Source organism: Dreissena polymorpha, chromosome 3 (assembly GCF_020536995.1).
Source record: "Dreissena polymorpha isolate Duluth1 chromosome 3, UMN_Dpol_1.0, whole genome shotgun sequence".
Classification (NCBI taxonomy): Eukaryota; Metazoa; Mollusca; class Bivalvia; order Myida; family Dreissenidae; genus Dreissena; species Dreissena polymorpha.
This window is the reverse complement of record NC_068357.1, coordinates 3,846,578-3,867,039: the sequence shown is the minus strand read 5'-3', so window position 1 is coordinate 3,867,039 and position 20,462 is coordinate 3,846,578. Positions and strand designations below refer to the sequence as shown.

The following is a 20,462-nucleotide window of genomic DNA, read 5'->3' as shown; positions in this document are numbered from 1 at the left end:
ATAATTACTGCACAGGCTAATCTGGGACGATAATTACTGCTCAGGCTAATCTGGGACGATAATTACTGCACAGGCTAATCTGGGACGATAATTACTGCACAGGCTAATCTGGGACAATAATTACTGCACAGGCTAATCTGGGACAATAATTACTGCTCAGGCTAATCTGGGACGATAATTACTGCACAGGCTAATCTGGGACGATAATTACTGCACAGGCTAATCTGGGATGATAATTACTGCACAGGCTTATCTGGGACAATAATTACTGCACAGGCTAATCTGGGATGATAATTACTGCACAGGCTAATCTGGGACGATAATTACTGCACAGGCTAATCTGGGACGATAATTACTGCACAGGCTAATCTGGGACGATAATTACTGCACAGGCTAATCTGGGATGATAATTACTGCACAGGCTAATCTGGGATGATAATTACTGCACAGGCTAATCTGGGACGATAATTACTGCACAGGCTAATCTGGGACGATAATTACTGCACAGGCTAATCTGGGACGATAATTACTGCACAGGCTAATCTGGGACGATAATTACTGCACAGGCTAATCTGGGACGATAATTACTGCACTGGCTAATCTGGGACGATACTTTAGGCACATGCTTAAGCCCCGTCTAAGAACAAAGATAAACCACAAAAACAACAGTCACGTAAATTTAGCCTTAGATACCCAGATATTAACCCTTTGCATGCTGGGAAATTTGTCATGTGCTAAAATGTCGTCTTCTGAATTTTTCTAATTAGTATTTTCTTCGATTTTTTTCAAAGAGTACCATCAGTATAGCAAACAGTTTGGATCCTGATGAGACGCCACGTTCTGTGGCGTCTCATCTGGATCCAAACTGTTTGCAAAAGCCTTTAAAATTCGGTTCCCGCACTGAAAGGGTTAATTGAAAGAAAAAAACTACTGTAAATCATAGACAAATACAACTATCTCTTCAATAGGAAAAACAAACGTAACTAAAATATAATACGTTGATGTATATTTAAAATGACTATTGTTCAAACTTATCAGATGTCTACTAGTTCATAATAATACATATTACCAGTTTTGACATATTTGAACAAGTCCAAGTTTACAGGATTAAATAATCAATCTTTTTTTATTTGATGTTTTCTTTACAAACTAGAATGCTCATATTTTATCTTTACAAGATTGTACACAATATGATATGATAAAACAACCCATTTTTGCTTGATTTGGAACCTGATTAATTTTGCTCTGACACCAACAAATTATAATATTTGTTTAGACAACTAGCTTATTTTCCATAAAGCATATAATACGGTAAATAAAAAATGTTAATCAAAATTTCACTGAACCATAATGCCACTTTAACAAAACAAAACAGACACAACCCTTACAATTGAAAATGCAATAGCATCAACAAAAACTAAACAATACTCAAAACAAATTAATGTGTTCAAGCATTTTTTTCTTCAGAATACTTGACAAAAAACCGTCGGAAACAGGTGATGCTCCCCAAAGGTTTTTTTTGTCACAATATTGCACTATATATTCAGATAAAAGGAAACGTCTTGAGGGCACAGTAGTTGGGGGGACAAGAATTTTTTTATAGAAAATTTCAAAGGGCCATAAGTCATCTGACCAGAACCCTCGGATAATATGCACATCTCCTCTTGGTAGTGAAGCTTCCCATAAAGTTTAATTAAATTAAGGTCATAAGTTGCTGAGAAATAGCCCGGACAAGAATTGCACTATATGTACAGTTAATGGAAAATTTCAAAGGGCCATAACTCTGTGAAAAATCATCCGACCATACCCGGCTGATTATATGCACATCTCCTCTTGATAGTGAAGCTTCCCATAAAGTTTCGTTGAATTCCGGTCATTAATTGCTGAGAAATAGCCCGGACAAAAATTGTGCACGGACAGACACACGGACGGACAGACGAAGCGGCGACTGTATGCTCCCCCAAAAATTAATTTTGGGGGAGCATAGTAACAGATCTTTTAACTTGATTATTCCTGAAAACCAGGAGTGTTAATAAGGAAATTCATCACTTCAATTATATAAACGTTCTTAATTTCAATGATTGTCTGTGATAATTATTTAAAACAATAAAATCTTTATGGAAATAAATCAAACTCAGTCTTTTCACGAATATCTGCTATGGAGCATTTTACTTCCTTTTAAGCATGCAGCATACATATTGAACAAGCAACTTTCACAACACTATTCCATTGGCAAGCATTATCGTTTTGAAAACTTGTTGTCCCTGGGCAATGTTGTTTTTGGATTGGCTATAAGTTCCTGCACAGCCACAATAGCATGGTTAATTTGAGACTGAAGTTCTCGGAGGTCATGAATATGAAGAAGTCGGAGAATTTTAGCGACTTCATTGATAATTAAATCTGAAATACAAATAGAATAAGATAATTTCTCTCTTCTATTAACAGTTTAAACACACATGTTCCAATTTAAACATCTTGCCTAGATGTTTGTGATATATTACAGTTCTTATGTATGACTTAACTGTATTTTGTTGCTGTAGCATTTCAGTCATACAACTGCAGTTAGTAAACATATTTATTCTTTTCAGTCATACAACTTTAGTCAGTAAACATATTCACACTTTTCAGTCACACAACTTCAGTTAGTAAACATATTCACACTTTTCAGTTATACAACTAAAGTCAGAAAACATATTCACACTTTTCAGTCATACAACTGCAGTTAGTAAACATATTCACACTTTTCTGTCATACAACTGCAGTCAGTGAACATATTCACATTTTCAGTCATACAACTTCAGTCAGTACAAATATTCACACTTTTCAGTCATAAAGATGCAGTCACTTAACATATTGACACTTTCCAGTAATTTAACTGAAGTACCTTAACTTATTTACACTTGTCAAACATATAACTGCAGTCACAAAAGTTAGGAGGCAAGGCCAGGAATTTGATACCAAACACCGCAGGTTGATAATGAAGGACCTTTTTGCATACAATATCTTATTTTGGAGTTTATAAGATGGGACGGTAAAAGTAAATAAATAAATTGTCAATATTTGTTGAAAACATTAAAAGATTAAACCATTATTTGTTGGAACAAGTAATGATTTTTACTAACATTTGTCTTCTACTTAAGTAAATGTAATTGATCTTAATTATCTGCAAGTTAAAGCTTTACCTCCTGTATCAAAACCAAGTTCTGTATTTTCTATCGGTATAACATCACCCTGTAAACATGAAAAAATATATAATTTTGAAAAAAGTAAAACACAAATGAAAGGTATTACAAGCAAAAATTGGATTTTACCGTAAAAACGCAGGCATAAGTAGACATTTTTTACCTTCAAAATTCAATTAAACTTACAGTCTCGACTTATGAGGTCGTCCATGAAAAAAAAATTCAGCCAAGATCAATCGATCCCAGCGGTAATGGCTGTAGAAGTTGTTGTTAATGTCAGGGACCTTGTATAGGTCCCTGTTAATGTATAGAAAACTCGCTGATTTACGACAAATAAAACGTCGTCTTTAAACTGATACTTACCAATTAATATAATCACAGTTTGCAACAGTGTTTTTATTTTGATAATTAAATCCAAAGTTTTGATGTGTGCAGGTGTTTTTTCTATACTGTACATGTAAACAAATGACCAAGAACCCTATAAAAAGTCTCGGGAAAATTCGCAATCTGTGTGAATCGACAGTTTGGCGTCATCAAAGGAAAGCCGCTTCCTCTCTCTAGGCATAAAGCCACATGGTTCTTGCCGACAAAATTGGCTTCCTTTGTTTAGCAATCAAACGCTAAACCAATTGGGTGTTTGTAATTCAATGGCAACCGTTGAATTATGTAACACCAAGTGCTTAGCTACGCCTTTCGAATCTTTTGCAGCAAACGGAGGTGGAGTTTAACGGTTAATTGAACACGTGTTTTACGCAAGTTGAGTCCCGATTAGCCGTAATTACTCGGCATAAGCTTGTAAACGACGAATAAATTTATCTTGGAATTTTCGAGGAAGGCAGATTAATTTAAAGATTTACCAACTTCTTGTACATTTCCTTACTATGGCGTACGCATGTGTTACCGAAATTCTTAACACATTTATCGTAAATAATGGTACAATGTTTTGTTGGATTATAACTAGTTATCAAATTGCAAGGTAATAATATGTGTAACTACTATAATATCTGGTTTGTTTAATATAATTAAAATGTTTAACAATATAGAATCGGACAAGAAATTTGATGGGGTCGCAATTTTACGGACGCTGATTTTCGAATTTTCTTGTAATTTTGACACGACTTATGAAGTGCACATACCTAAAGTGTCAAATTTTCGAACCATTTTTATACCCCCTGACTTATGAGCGGGTAGACTTATGACTGCGTTTTTACGGTATATATAAGATATGTTTTTGTTTCTTGATGGTGGTGATTTTTTTCTGAGAAAAATCTTTAAAAGAAAATATGTTTACATCACAAATGTTTTATTTAATTGTTAATTGACACAAGTCATACAATTTTAAGAAAGGCACATAGTCATGCATTGATTTTTATCAAATGTTTAAAAACAAATGTGCAACATACCTGCTTAGATTTTTTACTTTTTTCCAAGACCTCTTTGGATAGTTTTTCCGTCACAACTATGCATATTGCCTAAAAAAGGAACACATTTGATAAGAAAAGAAACCAGTTAAAAAACAACAACTTTTGTTTACATAATTACTACAATAATCAACCCTGTTATTTGATTTCTTTCTTGTTAGGTAAAATTACTCCATGTTATGTAAGCACATTTTTTAATGAGAATGCATTTGTGTTGCAGGACAGTTTTTTGTTTAGATTGACCAAAGGCTAAGAGTCAATAATAATACGATATACACTTGGGGACTTTTCCAACGCATCACTTTTCAAACTTGAATATCTCAGTTATGAGTAAAGATATTGATTTAAAATTTTACATACGATCATTTGACTACAGTCTATGCAAGCTCGCTATAAAGTCATTCATCCGTGACGATTGGACGCTTAAGCACGTGGGGTAGGTGTGGTTCTATATGTTTGCACGTGGAAATTGTGAAACAAGATTTAATTTTAGTTTTATTTCAATTTAATTATTTTAGGTGGGTTTTTACACAAGGAAAACATAAAATTAATTTACAAAACAATATAGCTCGTATAAATATTCAGGAGCGCAATCTCGCACTTTGCATTTTACAGGCTACCTTTCCCACTTTCTAAAGCGCTCGAACGTCACGGATGAATGATTTTATCATAAGCTTGAACATATTGTAGTCAAATGATCACATGGGCAATTTTAAATAAAAATATTGACTCATTACTGAGATATGATAGTTTTAAAAGTATGGCGTTAGTGTAGTAATAGGCGATATACATGTAATTCCAATTAATTTCAATTTCATAATTATAGGTAAGTTTTTACACAAGAAAAACATAACATTAATTTAAAAAAACCAATATGGCTCGTATGAATATTCAGGAGCAAAACGGCTCAATCAGCATGCTGCAAGCCGGTCAGTTATTAAGACGTGTAAGTTTATGTGTTTTACTTTTGACATTGTTATTATTTAAAGTTGTACGAGTTTGCCAATTTGACTTTTGAAGTGACACTTAATTTGTTAAGTTTTATATTTTGTTGTTTTTCCATTTCAATTTAATTTTCAGGAATTATCAGATATGTGTTGAATTATTCTTGGTCCAAATTTCAACACAAGCCGTTCAAAAATAAGGGAGCTATATTGATATGATTAAGTGATGCGTTAGAAAAGTCACCAAGTGTATATTGTTAAACTACACTATGCATTCTGTAGCCTGTAGATACCTTCATCTGCTCCAAATGGTCAGCATAAGGAGGGATTTGCAACATCATGGCAAGGGAGGTCACTCCAGCCTTGAAGTCAGGGTCATTAACTGGAAATGTAAAGGTTGTTGAAATGTCAAGGTCATCATTATTTCAATAAGCTCATGTTAAGGATCCAGTATGTTGCATATGTTACCTGGTTGTATCACATAATAATTTGTTGGATGCTTTGGTATAAAATGCAAGTACCAGTATATTACTTGATGTATTTAAGAACATTACATAGGAACTAAAATAATGCTATAAAATGTCAGTCGCGTGGCCTTATGAACAAAAACAAACTAACATCAGACAGTAACAATTCAATAATACATCTACCTGCTAATACCTTGGGGGACATAAAAGTGTGAAGAAAATTTGTTGTTTTATATTCTGGACAAAATTACAAAACAAGAAATGTGTTTGTCAGAAACACTATGTCCCCTTCTGCGCCGCTTTGACTGTTTTTTTGTGGGTTTTTTACCTTTGATCTTGAAGGATGACCTTGACCTTCCACCACTCAAAATGTGCAGCTCCATGAGATACACACGCATGCCAAATACAATGTATGAAGTTGCTATCTTCAATATTGCAAAAGTTATGGCAAATGTTAAAGTTTGACCAAACAGACCAACGTAGGGCAAAAACAATATGTCCCCGACTATAAAACGAAAATCTGAAATAAAATTGCTGCAAATGAAATTTAATGTCCCATTCAATGACAGTTTCCTTATTTAATATTTTAATTTTATGAAATAATCAAGATATAAGTGTTGTCAAGAACATAATAATCTTGCAATTTGGTCACTAATATTAATCCATCAAAACACTGATGCCGATATTGATGATAAATGTGGTAAGTAAAGTAAACACAAATGTTCACCATTTTTTGGAATTATATAGGAAGTTGGTAAAAAAAAACTAGTTTGCCTTTTTCGGAAAAGCCAGGATAGAGAAAAATTGTGCTTTCTGTACATGAGCCCAGTAATTACAATTCCCAATTGGGATTGACCATGCGTGAATCACGTACATGTATTCAATAAGAGAGCATTGGGCACCACCACCTTTGTTCGCTGTAAAGGATGTGTTGTTGCATAACTGGACAATTGCACTGAGTAAACAAACAAGGCAATGATAAAGCCTGTTGATTTCTTGACAAAGGAAGCAAATTTATCGAAAAAAGAAAGGTTTAGCTTCACTTTGATGACATCAAACTGTCAATTCACACAGTGTGTGAAATTTTTAGAGTCTTGAACAAATGCGTTTTACTTTGTTTTCCAATTTCATAGTTAAAAAACACCTGCTAACATAAAACTTCTGATTAAATTATCAAAATGAAAGATAACTTAAGTTGCAAACCGTGACTATATTAATTGGTAAGTATCAGTTAAATGACAATGTTTTTTGTGTTATTAATACATGCAAACAAGTTTCCTTAACAACAACAAGCATCCATTATCAAAACACCGCAGGGATCTACCATTATGAATTCCTTTTTTATGAACTCATAAGTCCAGCCTGTAACTGTTAAATATTTTTGAATGACAAATTTATGGTAATTTGCCATTTGCATTAAGGGAATACACTGTAACTCCAATATAGCGCGGTCAATGGGGTCCAAGCCGCGAAACAGCGTTATAACGGATCCGCGTTATAGGTTTTGAGCTCATTAACTGCAGGGCGCTATAAAAAAAAAAAACAGGTATAAAATAGCCTATAATATAGGTCATGTATATTGCCATGCTGTAATGACGCAAATACATGCATATAAACCGAATCGTATCGATAACAGTATACATACCGCTTTTCTTATGTGCACATTTATCCGATAATCCAATAAAATTGCAACATCACTTAAAAATAATAATGTTGAACATTAATGACGATATATGTTTAAGAAATTCGTAAACACAACCGTACGCATATATGCCATTTTCAGAAGTGTTAAGAGTACAGTGCATTATGGGGCAGAGATTTCATTGGACGAGCGACTTTAAATTTAGATTGAATGCAATACGACTCATGTACAAAAAAATGTTTTATTGCGTCATACGCATGCAAAAAACGTGTTTCCCGGGGACGTTCGCATGTAAATAAATCGTCTGCATTATTTAATTTCTTATACACGAACTGAAAGATTAAATGACATAATACTAGAATGATAATGAAATGACAGAAAAAGTTGTTTTATACAGTAGGCAGTATATTTCACAGCCGCTCATTTAACATAGTCAAACTGCAACCATATCAAAGTAAGAATGTTTCAATCGTTTTGAATTACTTGAATTGTATAACTATCCCGCTTGCACTTAACTTATGGAAATTATCGCACTGAACCGCTCTGATGAGGAATACATGTAATAAACACTGACACGCGAGTTTTTCACACCTTTATTGACATTACACAACAGATTAACACCAATTAGCTGTCGGTGTTGTTTAACCTCGAGGTGAATAAAGCAATCAACATGACTGTGATTGCCGCCATCTTTGAATTGTCTGCAAATACATGAAGTTGCATAATACGAATTTGAATTAGAAATCAAATGGAAGGTTGGAGAAAAAATGGGATCCAAGCACCCTCCGCGTTATATTGGATTCAGCGTTATAACGGAGCGCTTTATATTGGAGTTACAGTGTATTGGGAATCATTTACTTCCAGTTTTTGTGAAAGATCATCAAAAACTACTGAAGATCCCGAGATTCCAAAATAGTGGTCATGGAAGTTCTATGATGTTGGATTGACAAAGGATGGAAATATTGTTCAATGCATTTCCAAGAAAAACCCGTTTCTCTGAATAAAGCATTGTGTACTGTCTTATATTAATAGAACATCTGTTAAATTCAGAGCCCTGGGGTTCAGATGTCTATTTTTCAAAGGTTAATGCAAGCTCTGTCTTGTTTATAGAAATTCACCTTTTCTAATATGACAGCTTAATGATTCTTTTGATTAAACCTTACCCACTCAGAAGCAAAGTGAAAATGGCTTTATTCAACAAGCGTACAAAATTTGTTTTTTTACTCACAGTCCAAGTTATCTAGTGGATTGGAGGAGACGCCACCTGGTGGGACGCCTGCTGCCGTGCTGGACTTTGGTGGACGTACTGACCTGAACTTCTCAACTAAAAGAGTAGAACATATTAATTAAAACAACACATATATTTAAATAAACAGCTGCGCCATGAGCGCATGATACGCCCGTCGTTCGCCAATGAAGTAGTAAGGTAATAAATAACCCTTTGAATCATTTTTTTACTTCAGTTTATTTGTATTTGAATACATGGTTTATTTTATAAGTACATGAGCATGGAGCGCCGTCTCCTTGACATTCATACCATATCTTTTTTTGAGTATATGTATGCATTTCTTTAGAGGATATGGAGTTGAAGTAAACCTGTTATAGATATTTTGACCAATAATAAAAGAGAAATGTAGATGGGTAAGTGGTAGTGTACAATCGGAATAGAAAAAAGCTCACCTTGTTCAATTTTTCAGGGATACTAAAAAAAAAAAATCCATCGAAGGATATTTGAGGTACAGTAGGACATCCATCGAAGGATATTTGAGCTACAGTAGGACATTCAATGAAATCACAAAATTTTGACGAACAAAGTCCCATAACTCTGGAACGACAATTCAGAATTCCGTCAAAAACGAAAGGGGATCAGGGTTTATCAATATTAAGATTGTGTTGAAATTTGAAAAAAATCCATCGAAGGATATTTGAGCTACAGTAGGACATTCAATGAAATCACGAAATGTTGACGAACAAAGTCCCATAACTCTGGAACGACAATTCAGAATTCCGTCAAAAACGAAAGGGGATCAGGGTTTATCAATATTAAGATTGTGTTAAAATTTGAAGAAAATCTGTCAAAGGATATTTGACGTAGCGTACGACATTAACAGACGGACGGACGGACGGACAGACGGACGCGGGGTATACCATAATACGTCCCGTCATAGACGGGCGTATAAAAAACTGGTAGTATGCTAAAAATTAAATAGATATATAACCCTCATCATGCGAAAATGGGTATTGTGCCCGGTGTCATATGCTGCCAACGTAGCTCCAGACCAGCATGTGCAGTTTTCCAGTCTGGTCAGTTGCCAACATCACTGCAAATGAGCCCACAAAACCTTGCATGACTAAAACGCTGACAAGGGACCAGCTCCTGACTGGACCACGCTGATGTTGAACTCATCTCGAGCTACACTTACATAACAAAACTTAAAATTTATGCCCGTATGCATAAGCAAAATACTGGGGAAATGACTGCTGTGGTTAAAACAGGGTTCTTAATAACAGCATAACACTGACAAATGCGTGAGTAGGGTACCTCTATCTATTTTTGTGCAAAATGACGCTTCATTTTGATCTTGCTGCAATTTAAATCAGCTTTTATTTTTCATTGAACAACATTCAACAAGAAGGGCACTGGTCCTACCGTCATCTCCATACTCCAGTCTGACAGCGTAGCCAAGTAACCAGTCTAACATGGCACTTCTGTCTGCAGGAGGATAGGGACATCCCAAATCTCTGAGGTACTGGAAAATATAAGACAACTCTAGAGAATATGAGCCTCGTTTTGGGAAAACTAGGATTAAAACATGAGCATTAAATGTCATCCCAGATTAGCCTGTCCTATCTGCACAGGCTAATCAAGAAAAACACTTTCTGCTTTTATGGTACTTTTCAATCAAATGAAATCTCTTCTGAGTTCAAATCATGTGTAGGCAGAAAGTGTCATCCCATATTAGCCTGTGAGGACTGCACAGGCTAATTTGGGTTGACACATAATGCACAGGCATTAAGCCGAGCTTGCGTAGAACGAGGCTCATATGATACATTTCAGATATTTACAAAAGAATTTCATTGCATAATTTATCACTCAAGCCTGGAGGTTAAAACAAATGAATGTTATCAATATAACAATAAAATGTATTAAACTAAATAAACGTCTTATGACTTATATTTAGAAATTGACAGGAAAATTGTTTTGTTCTGTTCATGTAAAAATCAAATACAAATAGTCACAGTTTGAAATATAATTATTTTTTTTAAACTTCATAGAACTGCTTTAAGCTTAAACAAAAATAGAAATCATATACAAATTATATGTTATTTAAACTGTTTTGTTTCTCACATGTAGCATTCTAAGTCTTATTGGCTAGAATTTCCTTTTTATTTTTCAACCAGTAATGTTTTCATGAGATTTGGAAAGTATGATTTTATGATTCTTTTTTCATAGATTTTTTTTATATTTTATATTTTAATTCATTATGTTTTGAATTTTGAATGGTTTTGTTACATATGCCATGTTGGACACACTGCAAAACAAATTTCAGTTTGATTTCATAATGATTTGTTACTACCATGCAATTTGAAAATCTAAATCTGTTTTGGATATTACAGGTAAAAATTGACATTAACTCAAAGGAAATAAATTATTGCAAAAGAAAGATACTTAAGTAGCCCCTGCCCAACCAAATCATAAAAATAGTGCCAATCTTATTAAATATAATTTATTATGTTATGATTATTGTTGTTTATCATAATGGTCACTAACTTTTTTTTTTCACTTCTCAAAGAACAAGGTTGAAAACTCATTAACAAACTTAACAAGAGCTAACTCAAGCTTTGGCAATCAATTAAATGCAATTAACATTTGATTAACAAATAATGCATCACCTTGTCAAAAGCTCTTGACCAATCTGCAGAAGCAATGTTTCTTAAGCCGGCACGTTCCTCTATCTTGTAATGGCGAATTTTCTGGTCTTCCAGCCAGGCAACAAGGTTTTGAAATTCACTTTCCTCTGAGAACACAAGTAATGTACATTTACAAAGGATCAAATGAATTTAAATTGAAAAAAAAAATATTTAATTTAAATTACCATTATTACTCTAAGTATTCTGACACTTAATTTTTATTTTTCATGTCCGAAAATTCAGATACAAAAAATATTCAAAAGTATGCTGGTGTCCAAAAATTTAGAGACATTATGTTGTGCTTGTTTGTTAATCATTACCCCCCGGTATATTTAAATAAAAGCAATAGCCAATACATCAATCTGAATGTGTAATGATATTATTATGTCCGAATAGTTTTTCTCTGCTTAGAAATAAATACAACTTCACATCTTTGCAATGTACAGTGGAACCCCTCTAAACCGGACAACCCCGGCACTGAGAGGAAATTCCGGTTTTAGAGAGGATACCGGTTTAGAGGGGACATTGACTATATAACTTTCAAAAAGTCAATTACATAGCCTAATGTGGAAAAAACACTTTCAGCAAATTTTAATAGTTAATGTACATATATCAGCAATATCAGTCACAACATAAATCAAACAGTGCACCCTGAATAACAAACTATTTTATACATGTATGGATTTGTTAGGTGAATTTAATTTTTTTTCAAACGATATCCCCGATCGTCGATTTTCCTACCCCATATTTCTCTGACAGCATCTTGAGTGTAGGTTTAGGGAACATCTCTGACTCTTTTATCAATTTGATTTTGTCTTGTAGAGACAATTCCACGCGCATTTGCTTAGAAGGAGGTTCGGACATTTTTAGTCTTAATTATCTTAATTACCAATTTAAAAATCTAAATGAATATCTTAATGCAACTGCTTCATAACTCTGCAAATCACCATTTTATATGACACTAAATGAGCAATTGTAATAAACAACAAAAATTAAATATCATTAAGATAATTAAAAGCACAACTTCCTACATAAAAAACAAACCACACTAAAGAACTCTATGTTTGTTTTCAGTAATTATAATTAGTATTATCACCTCTATTGATCGATATGTACATCACCGGACAAGTATCTTTCAATTGTTTTGCGATTTTTACAGTTTGCAAATTTTTGGACCACCTATATTAATTTCACGCTTCTTTAATCCGCTATTCACAACTTTTTTGACACTAGGTCTAAGGTGCAATTAACTGGCCCTGAGCGGTTTAGAGAGGTACAATTACGTATGGAATGACCCAATTTTTATCTAAAGAATGACCGGTATTCGGAGCTGAGGGGATTCCGGTCTTGAGGAGATATTTTACGCACGGTTTTATAGGTGAAAAAATTGGACCGGACAATTTGTCCGGTTTAGAGAGGATTCCGGTATAGAGAGGATCCGGTTTAAAGGGTTTCCACTGTATTACCTGAAATGCAGTAAAACAAAAAGTTACAACATAAACACACTGCTTCCTTAAAACTATGTCATTTCAAATGATGTTGGGTGAAACCATTGTTTATTACTAGTATACATGGTAATTAATCCAATAGCACAGATGTCATGGTCCATTGCCCTCATGCATTTATCTACCAGATTTTATGATCTTAATCCAATTATTAAAAAACACATGATCGAAGGGTCACCACATAAGCGAAAACAGGGAACAAATCTGGTAAAATATCGCTGTAAAATATAATGCACGAAAATTAAGTCATTATTTATCGAAAAATCCCTGTATGTACGGAAATTAAGAGTCACAAAAACTTAGGGTAATTACGGCAACAAGAGAGCAAAAGACCACTGGTCCCTCACCAGCGACCAAAAGAAACTGAATTGTTCTGAGCAACTTTTGAAATGTTACTTCTCACATTGCTCTTTACCCATTTTTGAACTTATCTGAGATATCATAACAACACATGTTCTGATAAAGTTCAATGATGATTGTGCAAATATGTTATTTCTAGAGTGTTTAAAAGGTTTCACAATAGCAATACAATAAAAACAGCCCCACCCCCTGGTGGCCATGTTTTTAAATGAAAAGAAACAGTTCTTAACTGAACCAAGATATTGCAACAATTTATTTCACTATAAATGTGACTTCAAAAGTCTTCACAAGCTTTTTCTTCACTTTGACTATGTGACCTAATTGAAAATCATGTGACGCAGTTTCATACTCGGACACAATATTGTTAGGACAAAATTTTCAAAATGTCAAATCAATAAATATAGCCCCTGCAGTGTTAACACGCTTTCTCTTTATTTTCACCTACTGACATAGTTTGCAGATCACCTTACAATACTCAGTTTTGAACTCCTCGGTAATAGCATTTAAACGAATACTTTGACTCAGTAGGTAGTTTCATGTGCAATAAGTGTGGTCTCTGGAGCATTTGCATGCTTTTTCTTTAATTTGACCTATTGACCTAGCTTTGTTTAGCCCTTGAGACCCAGTTTTGATCTCGACCTAGATATCATTGGGACTAAATTTTATGCACTGAAGATTGGGCAATGAATGTGACCTTGTGTTTTCACACGCTTTTTCTTGAATTTGAACTAGTGACCAGGTTTTTGATCCCATGTGACCCTGTTTTGAACTAAACCAAGATGTCACAAGGATATAATTTTCTTACATATTTTCATGCAGATTTGAAAGTTAAAGTTACCTCTAAAATTAAATATAACAACATTGCATGTGTAACTTCTCGTTTCCTCCAGTGACTAATAATCGATCATTTGAGAAAACGAGTTACAGGTTTATGAATTTGTGCAATCAATGCAACAATAATCCATTTACCTTCAAAGCTTTCAAATTTATACAGCATTTTTAACCACGCAAAGCCGATAGTTCCATACACACTGCAATATCATTCACTACTTAGGTGGCTGACCTAGTATCATGACTATTTTATTGACATCACACCAAAAAGAAGAGTACTCAATTGCAATAGGCATTAGGCCAACTAAACTTAAATTTAACAAGATGTGTTTGTGAAACACAATGTCCCCCTATATGACGTTTGACCTTGAAGGATGACCTTGACCTTGACCCTTCACCACTCAAAATGTGCAGCTCCATGAGATACACATGCATGTCAAATATAAAATTGCAAGCTTCAATATTGCAGAAGTTACATTACATGAGCAATTTTGACCCATATATTTGACCTAGAAGGATGACCTTGACCTTTCACCACTCAAAGTGTGCAGCTCCATGAGATACACATGCATGCCAAATATCAAGTTGCTATCTTCAATATTGCAAAAGTAACCATAAAATAAGCAATCTGGGCCACATATATTTGACCTCTGACCTTGAAGGATGACCTTGACCTTTCACCACTCAAAATGTGCAGCTCCATAAGTTACACATGCATGCCAAATATCAAGTTGCTATCTTCAATATTGCAAAAGTATTCATAAAATAAGCAATTTGAGCCACATATATTTGACCTCTGACCTTAAAGGATGACCTTGACCTTTCACCACTCAAAATGTGCAGCTCCATGAGATACACATGCATGCCAAAAATCAAGTTGCTATCTTCAATATTGCAAAAGTATTCATAAAATGAGCGATTTTGGCCACATATATTTATCCTCTGACCTTGAAGGATGACCTTGACCTTTCACCACTCAAAATGTGCAGCTCCATGAGATACACATGCATGCCAAATATCAAGTTGCTATATTCAATATAAAAAAAGTTATTGCAAAATGTTAAAGTTGGCGCAAACCAACCAACAGACCAACCAACCAACAGACCAACCAACCAACAGACAGGGCAAAAACAATATGCCCCCTACTACTATAGTGGGGGACATAAAAATTTGATTTAAATCTTATATAAGCTTAAACAGTTTTTTATAACTTCTATTAACAATTTAACAAGTTTCTGTTTTATTGGTCATTCTTTTGAGAAACATGGGCACATAAAAGTGCTGTTCAAATAAATTTGGACATAAATGTCACTATTAAGATTTCATGAAATATGCATCCAATCTGGATGGGTTTTTCCCATGGAACAGGTGTATATCACCTGACACGATAAGCACATCTTTTATGCTAGAATCTATGAGGATTTTAATTTTTTATGCAACAATTTCTGAAAATCAAAAGAAAGTGATCATATTTTTTTTAAAGAGGTGTGTTTGTCAGAAACACAATGCCCCCTACTGCACCGCTTTGAAGTCATATATTTGACCTTTGACCTTGAAGGATGACCTTGACCTTTCACCACTCAAAATGTGCAGCTCCATGAGATACCCATGCATGCCAAATATGGAGTTGCTATCTTCAATATTGCAAAATTTGACCTTTGACATTGACCTTGAAGGATGCCCTTGACCTTTCACAACTCAAAGTGTGCAGCTCCATGAGATACACATGCAAGCCAACTATCAAGTTGCTATCTTCAATATTGCATAAGTTATGGGCAATGTTTAAGTTTTCGGACGGACGGACAGACTGGCGGACAGTTCAACTGCTATAATCCACCCTAACGGGGGCATAAAAACATGTTTCTATTAATTTATGTTACTAATAAAATAAAATAAACTAGATATGTGTTTGTCAGAAACACAATGCCATCTACAGTGATCTACTGCGCCTTTTTGAAGCCATATATTTAATCTTTGACCTCGAAGGATGACCTTGACCTTTCACCACTCAAAATGTGCAACTCCATGAGATATACATGCATGCTTAATATTAAGTTGCTATCTTCAATATTGCATAAGTTATGGGCAATGTTAAAGTTTTCGGACTGACAGACAGACGCCATATATTTGACCTTTGACCTTGAAGGATGACCTTACCTTTCACCACTCAAAATGTGCAGCTCCATGAGATACACATGCATGCCAAATATCAATATTGCAAAAGTTATGGACAATGTTAAAGTTTTCAGGCGGACGGACAGTTTAACTGCTATATGCCACCCTACCGGGAGCATGAAATAAATCAAACTACTGCGTGCTTCCATTAGGGGAGCCAGTTGTCTGCTTCACTTTGCAATTTATGTGGCAATTTAATAAAGAGGACCAATACATGTATAGAAGATGGAATTTTGGTAATCTACCCAATACGTCAGTTGTATGGTCTGTTGCCCTCCGGGCATTTTATGCCAGGTTTTATGCCCTTAATCCGGGTGTAAAACTCCATGATCGAATAATGCCAGATCAGCGAAAACAGGAAAGAAATATATAAAATTTACCGTCTGAAAAATTGGAGTTATTAATTTTGTCAGAAAATACAGTCATGAACAATAATTATTATGGCTAAAAAAAGGGGGTGTTCAAAAACTCAGAGTGTCTGAAAATGTAAGAGTAATAATGTTATACCTGATCGTCCTCATTTTCGTCGTGCTTTATTTTATTTTTAAACATTGTAATGTTATTGAAACAAAATACTCTCAGTGCATGTGTGTAATGTCATCATTCTGAGGCTTAACGTTAGAAAAATGATTGATTTTAGGACCCGCTTGATACTAAGGCACTGTACTATATAAAATCAGGTTCAGTTAACTAAATAAAGATTAATTTCAAAGATTTAACAGTCTGATATACTTGCATTGTGTTATCTTAACCCAGCATTAATTTTTGCAATATATGGATGATATGACAATTTTCGTTGAATGTTCAACTGTTTACATGCATATGCCATCAATCAATCACTCCCCAATACAATGCTCTTGTTTTGCTGATTCAGAATATTTTGTTTAATCCTTTAAAAAGAATAACAGCTGCAACCCTATAATCATATCATTTAAAGTTTTGCCTTTCAACTCTTGAAACAGACGTACAGATGGCCAAGGCAACTTTTTCATTATCTTTAATCAAAATGTTAACCCGATAGATTCTATCCGAATTTAGTTACAAGTTATGCAATATTAGGTTTATTGAATGTGGTTTATAGATGAATATAAATTACCTTTCCAGTTAAAGTTATTTGGTTTTGGATATTTCAATGCGAGTAGTTTTCTTCTAAAAAGAGTTGCCATAATTTGTAAATTTAGAAAATGTATTGCTTTACTCGCGTGCCACTTTTCCGGAAGTGAAATGCCGGTTAAAGGGAAGGAACTCTATTTGTCCTCAGGGATTTTCGTAATGAATGTCAAATCTTTTTCCTGATATATTTGCCGTTTATTTTCGATCTTATTGATGACATAGGAGCTCCATATGGTTCAACATGTGAATAGTAAAATGTGCATCAGTTCTTGTGGAAACAGTACTTCACTACTTGGTAATCAAACATTTTATCTCACGTTTAACAGAATAAAATACACATGTAGATGAATAGAATAGGTATCGTCTCTAATAAATAAGTCATTTAAGACTGTGTGACTGTGATTTGATTTTAGTTAATTATGATTACCTTAGATATAGTTAAGGCAAATTTTGATGTCAAAAGCTTCTAATGTTAAGCAATACAAAGTGTAGTAAAATTTAGACATAATAATTCCCACTTATTAATATCAGTTTTATTGCAGAGTCAAACAGTCCAACATCGACCTAACAGAAATGGTCCGCTATAGTAAAGTCCAGAAGCAAGTTTTGGCATTGTATAAAGCTTTCATGAAAGAAGCCCAGGCTCGACCTGGACTTGCTGACTACATACGCAGCGAATTCAAGAAGAACTCTGTTATCCCTAAGACCAACACCATACAGATAGAGCAAGTTTACAGACGAGGTCTTCGTCAGCTGAAAACGTTGCAACGTCAAGACGTCAAGGGTGTTGGTGTGTTCACTAAGAGCACTTCTGAATCCCAAAAGCCCAACAAAGATTAAAATAGCTTTCTTTGACTGACATTGATTTGTGTATTAGTAATTTTACTAAAAAGTGACAAAATGTTTGTGAAAAAAGCTAAACCCATTTTGCTGAAAAAGTTGTGTTTGAATACGATTTTCAGAGTAAACTCTTCAAAAGAATATAGCAACATTTTAGCCACAGATGTTTATCAGTCTGCGATAGAAATATTTCCGAAAGGTATCCAAATGGCCTTTGCATATGGCTCAGGCGTTTTTCAACAAGCCGGTGGGGATATGTCTAAAAACATGCTAGATTTTATTCTGGTTGTTGATAATGCATTACAGTGGCATTCTGAAAATTTAGCCATGAATAACCACCACTATTCATTTTTGAGAAGGTTTGGTCCACAGGCAATAAGCAATATCCAGTCTAAATATGGTGCTGGGGTTTATTTCAACACTCTTGTACCATTTGAGAATCGATTAATTAAATATGGGGTTATTGAAACTCGAACACTTATTGAGGACTTAGTAAACTGGAATACACTGTATGTAAGTGGGCGATTACATAAGCCTGTTAAAGTAGTTAAAAAACCAAACTTAGCTGAATTAATATCTGCACTGAATACAAATTTATGTAGTGCCTTGCATGTAGCAGCATTACTTCTACCAGAAAAATTCTCAGAAGAAGACCTGTACACTATGATAACAGGACTGTCATACAGTGGTGATTTTCGTATGACATTCGGGGAAGATAAAGGAAAAGTGGGAAAAATTGTTAAACCGAATCTGCAGCATTTTAAAGAACTTTATCATCCAGTTATAGAAAATCATAAATACATAAACCTAGATGACAGGACAGGCAAGTATGTGCATCTTCACAATGAAATAACAAGATTTTACAATTTGAATCTTTCTCCTAGATGCGTCAAAGAAGGGCTAAGGCATCACCAGAATAATCCAAACATGTATCCAGACACTGAAGAAGTCATCCGAAAACTTGCCAAAGATCTCAATATTGATGAGTATGTTGCTAAAAGTGTCGCTGCAATAGTGAACAGCTCTAGTTGGAGTCAAAGTGTCAAAAATATTCCCACTGCTGGTTTCATTAAAAGTGTTAGATACAGTTTCAGCAAGGTGAAGAAAATGATTAAAGGAAAGAAAGTGTTTGGATAACACTTGATTTATTGATGAAAGTTTGTTGGATTCATTATGGATTAATGAAACACTAACAGTTGTAAATGTATATTTTTTGGCATGGATTGTTCTTGGGTTTTTAGCTTGACTATTCACCGAGTAGTCCGAGCTACATTACTCACCCAAATGTTGGCATGTGCATCATGGTCTTGTTAGGTCTTAAGGTTAACATGCAACATCTCCATATCACTGTCTCTACTACCAGGCCTTTCCTAGAGAGTCTAGTGTCCGTTAAACTGACCCATTCCCAAACAAAATTGTAATTAAAAATCCCAATTTTAAAAAATAAAATAAAAATAATATAATTTTCTTTTTTAAAAATAAGTGTCATAACTATTATATCTCCATTTTATTTTAATATTTCAATAACATCTAAAAAAGAATATAACTATTGTTAATGATTTTGTGCTAATTTAAATTATTATAAAGAGTTATATGAAATAAGTTTTTCCCTAATTAGTGTATTTTTTTGCAGGAAAGGTCCAGAATTATGCCCCTTTTTGTACTTTTTGAACTTTAGGTAAATGTTTGCATGCAACAAACTCCTAACTATAGTTGACATGCTGATCATTAGTTTAGAAGCAGGTATTGTGCGGTCAATTCAACTAAATAACTTGGCAAAATATATACGGTAGTCTCTTGTCATGGTCACATGTCTTGTTTTAATTTATATTATTATTATAATTATTTTCAAAACTATGTTGAGATGTTGTAAACAACTACTACAGATATTAAACTTAAAAAATGTCTTTGTAGTCATTATATCAGGCGACTTACCGAAAATGTACACTATACTATCAAAGCATAAGCTCTTCTTTTTTGTTCAATTGAAAGGCAATGTTTAGCTTATGAAGGTGTCATTAATTTTTTTGTTTTCTACAAAAGGTTTTATTGGTGTATAAAATAATGTAA

The 20,462-nt window shown here is 34.2% G+C and overlaps 2 protein-coding genes across 2 annotated transcripts; one reads left to right on the top strand and one right to left on the bottom strand.

Annotated features, from left to right (window-relative positions):
* Positions 1-989: 989 nt before the first annotated feature.
* Positions 990-17,670, bottom strand: LOC127872789 (RNA transcription, translation and transport factor protein-like). The gene is made up of 8 exons (XM_052416177.1): positions 17,536-17,670; positions 11,551-11,675; positions 10,307-10,406; positions 8,885-8,980; positions 5,841-5,929; positions 4,586-4,654; positions 3,183-3,231; positions 990-2,400 (listed from the first exon to the last, which is right to left on the bottom strand). The coding sequence occupies exons 1-8, from the start codon at positions 17,603-17,605 to the stop codon at positions 2,240-2,242; spliced, it is 759 nt and encodes a 252-aa protein (XP_052272137.1). The 5' UTR covers positions 17,606-17,670; the 3' UTR covers positions 990-2,239.
* A 641-nt stretch (positions 17,671-18,311) lies between these two features.
* Positions 18,312-20,298, top strand: LOC127872788 (phosphatidate cytidylyltransferase, mitochondrial-like). Its single transcript, XM_052416175.1, has one exon. The coding sequence runs from the start codon at positions 18,453-18,455 to the stop codon at positions 19,527-19,529; it is 1,077 nt and encodes a 358-aa protein (XP_052272135.1). The 5' UTR covers positions 18,312-18,452; the 3' UTR covers positions 19,530-20,298.
* Positions 20,299-20,462: the final 164 nt, after the last annotated feature.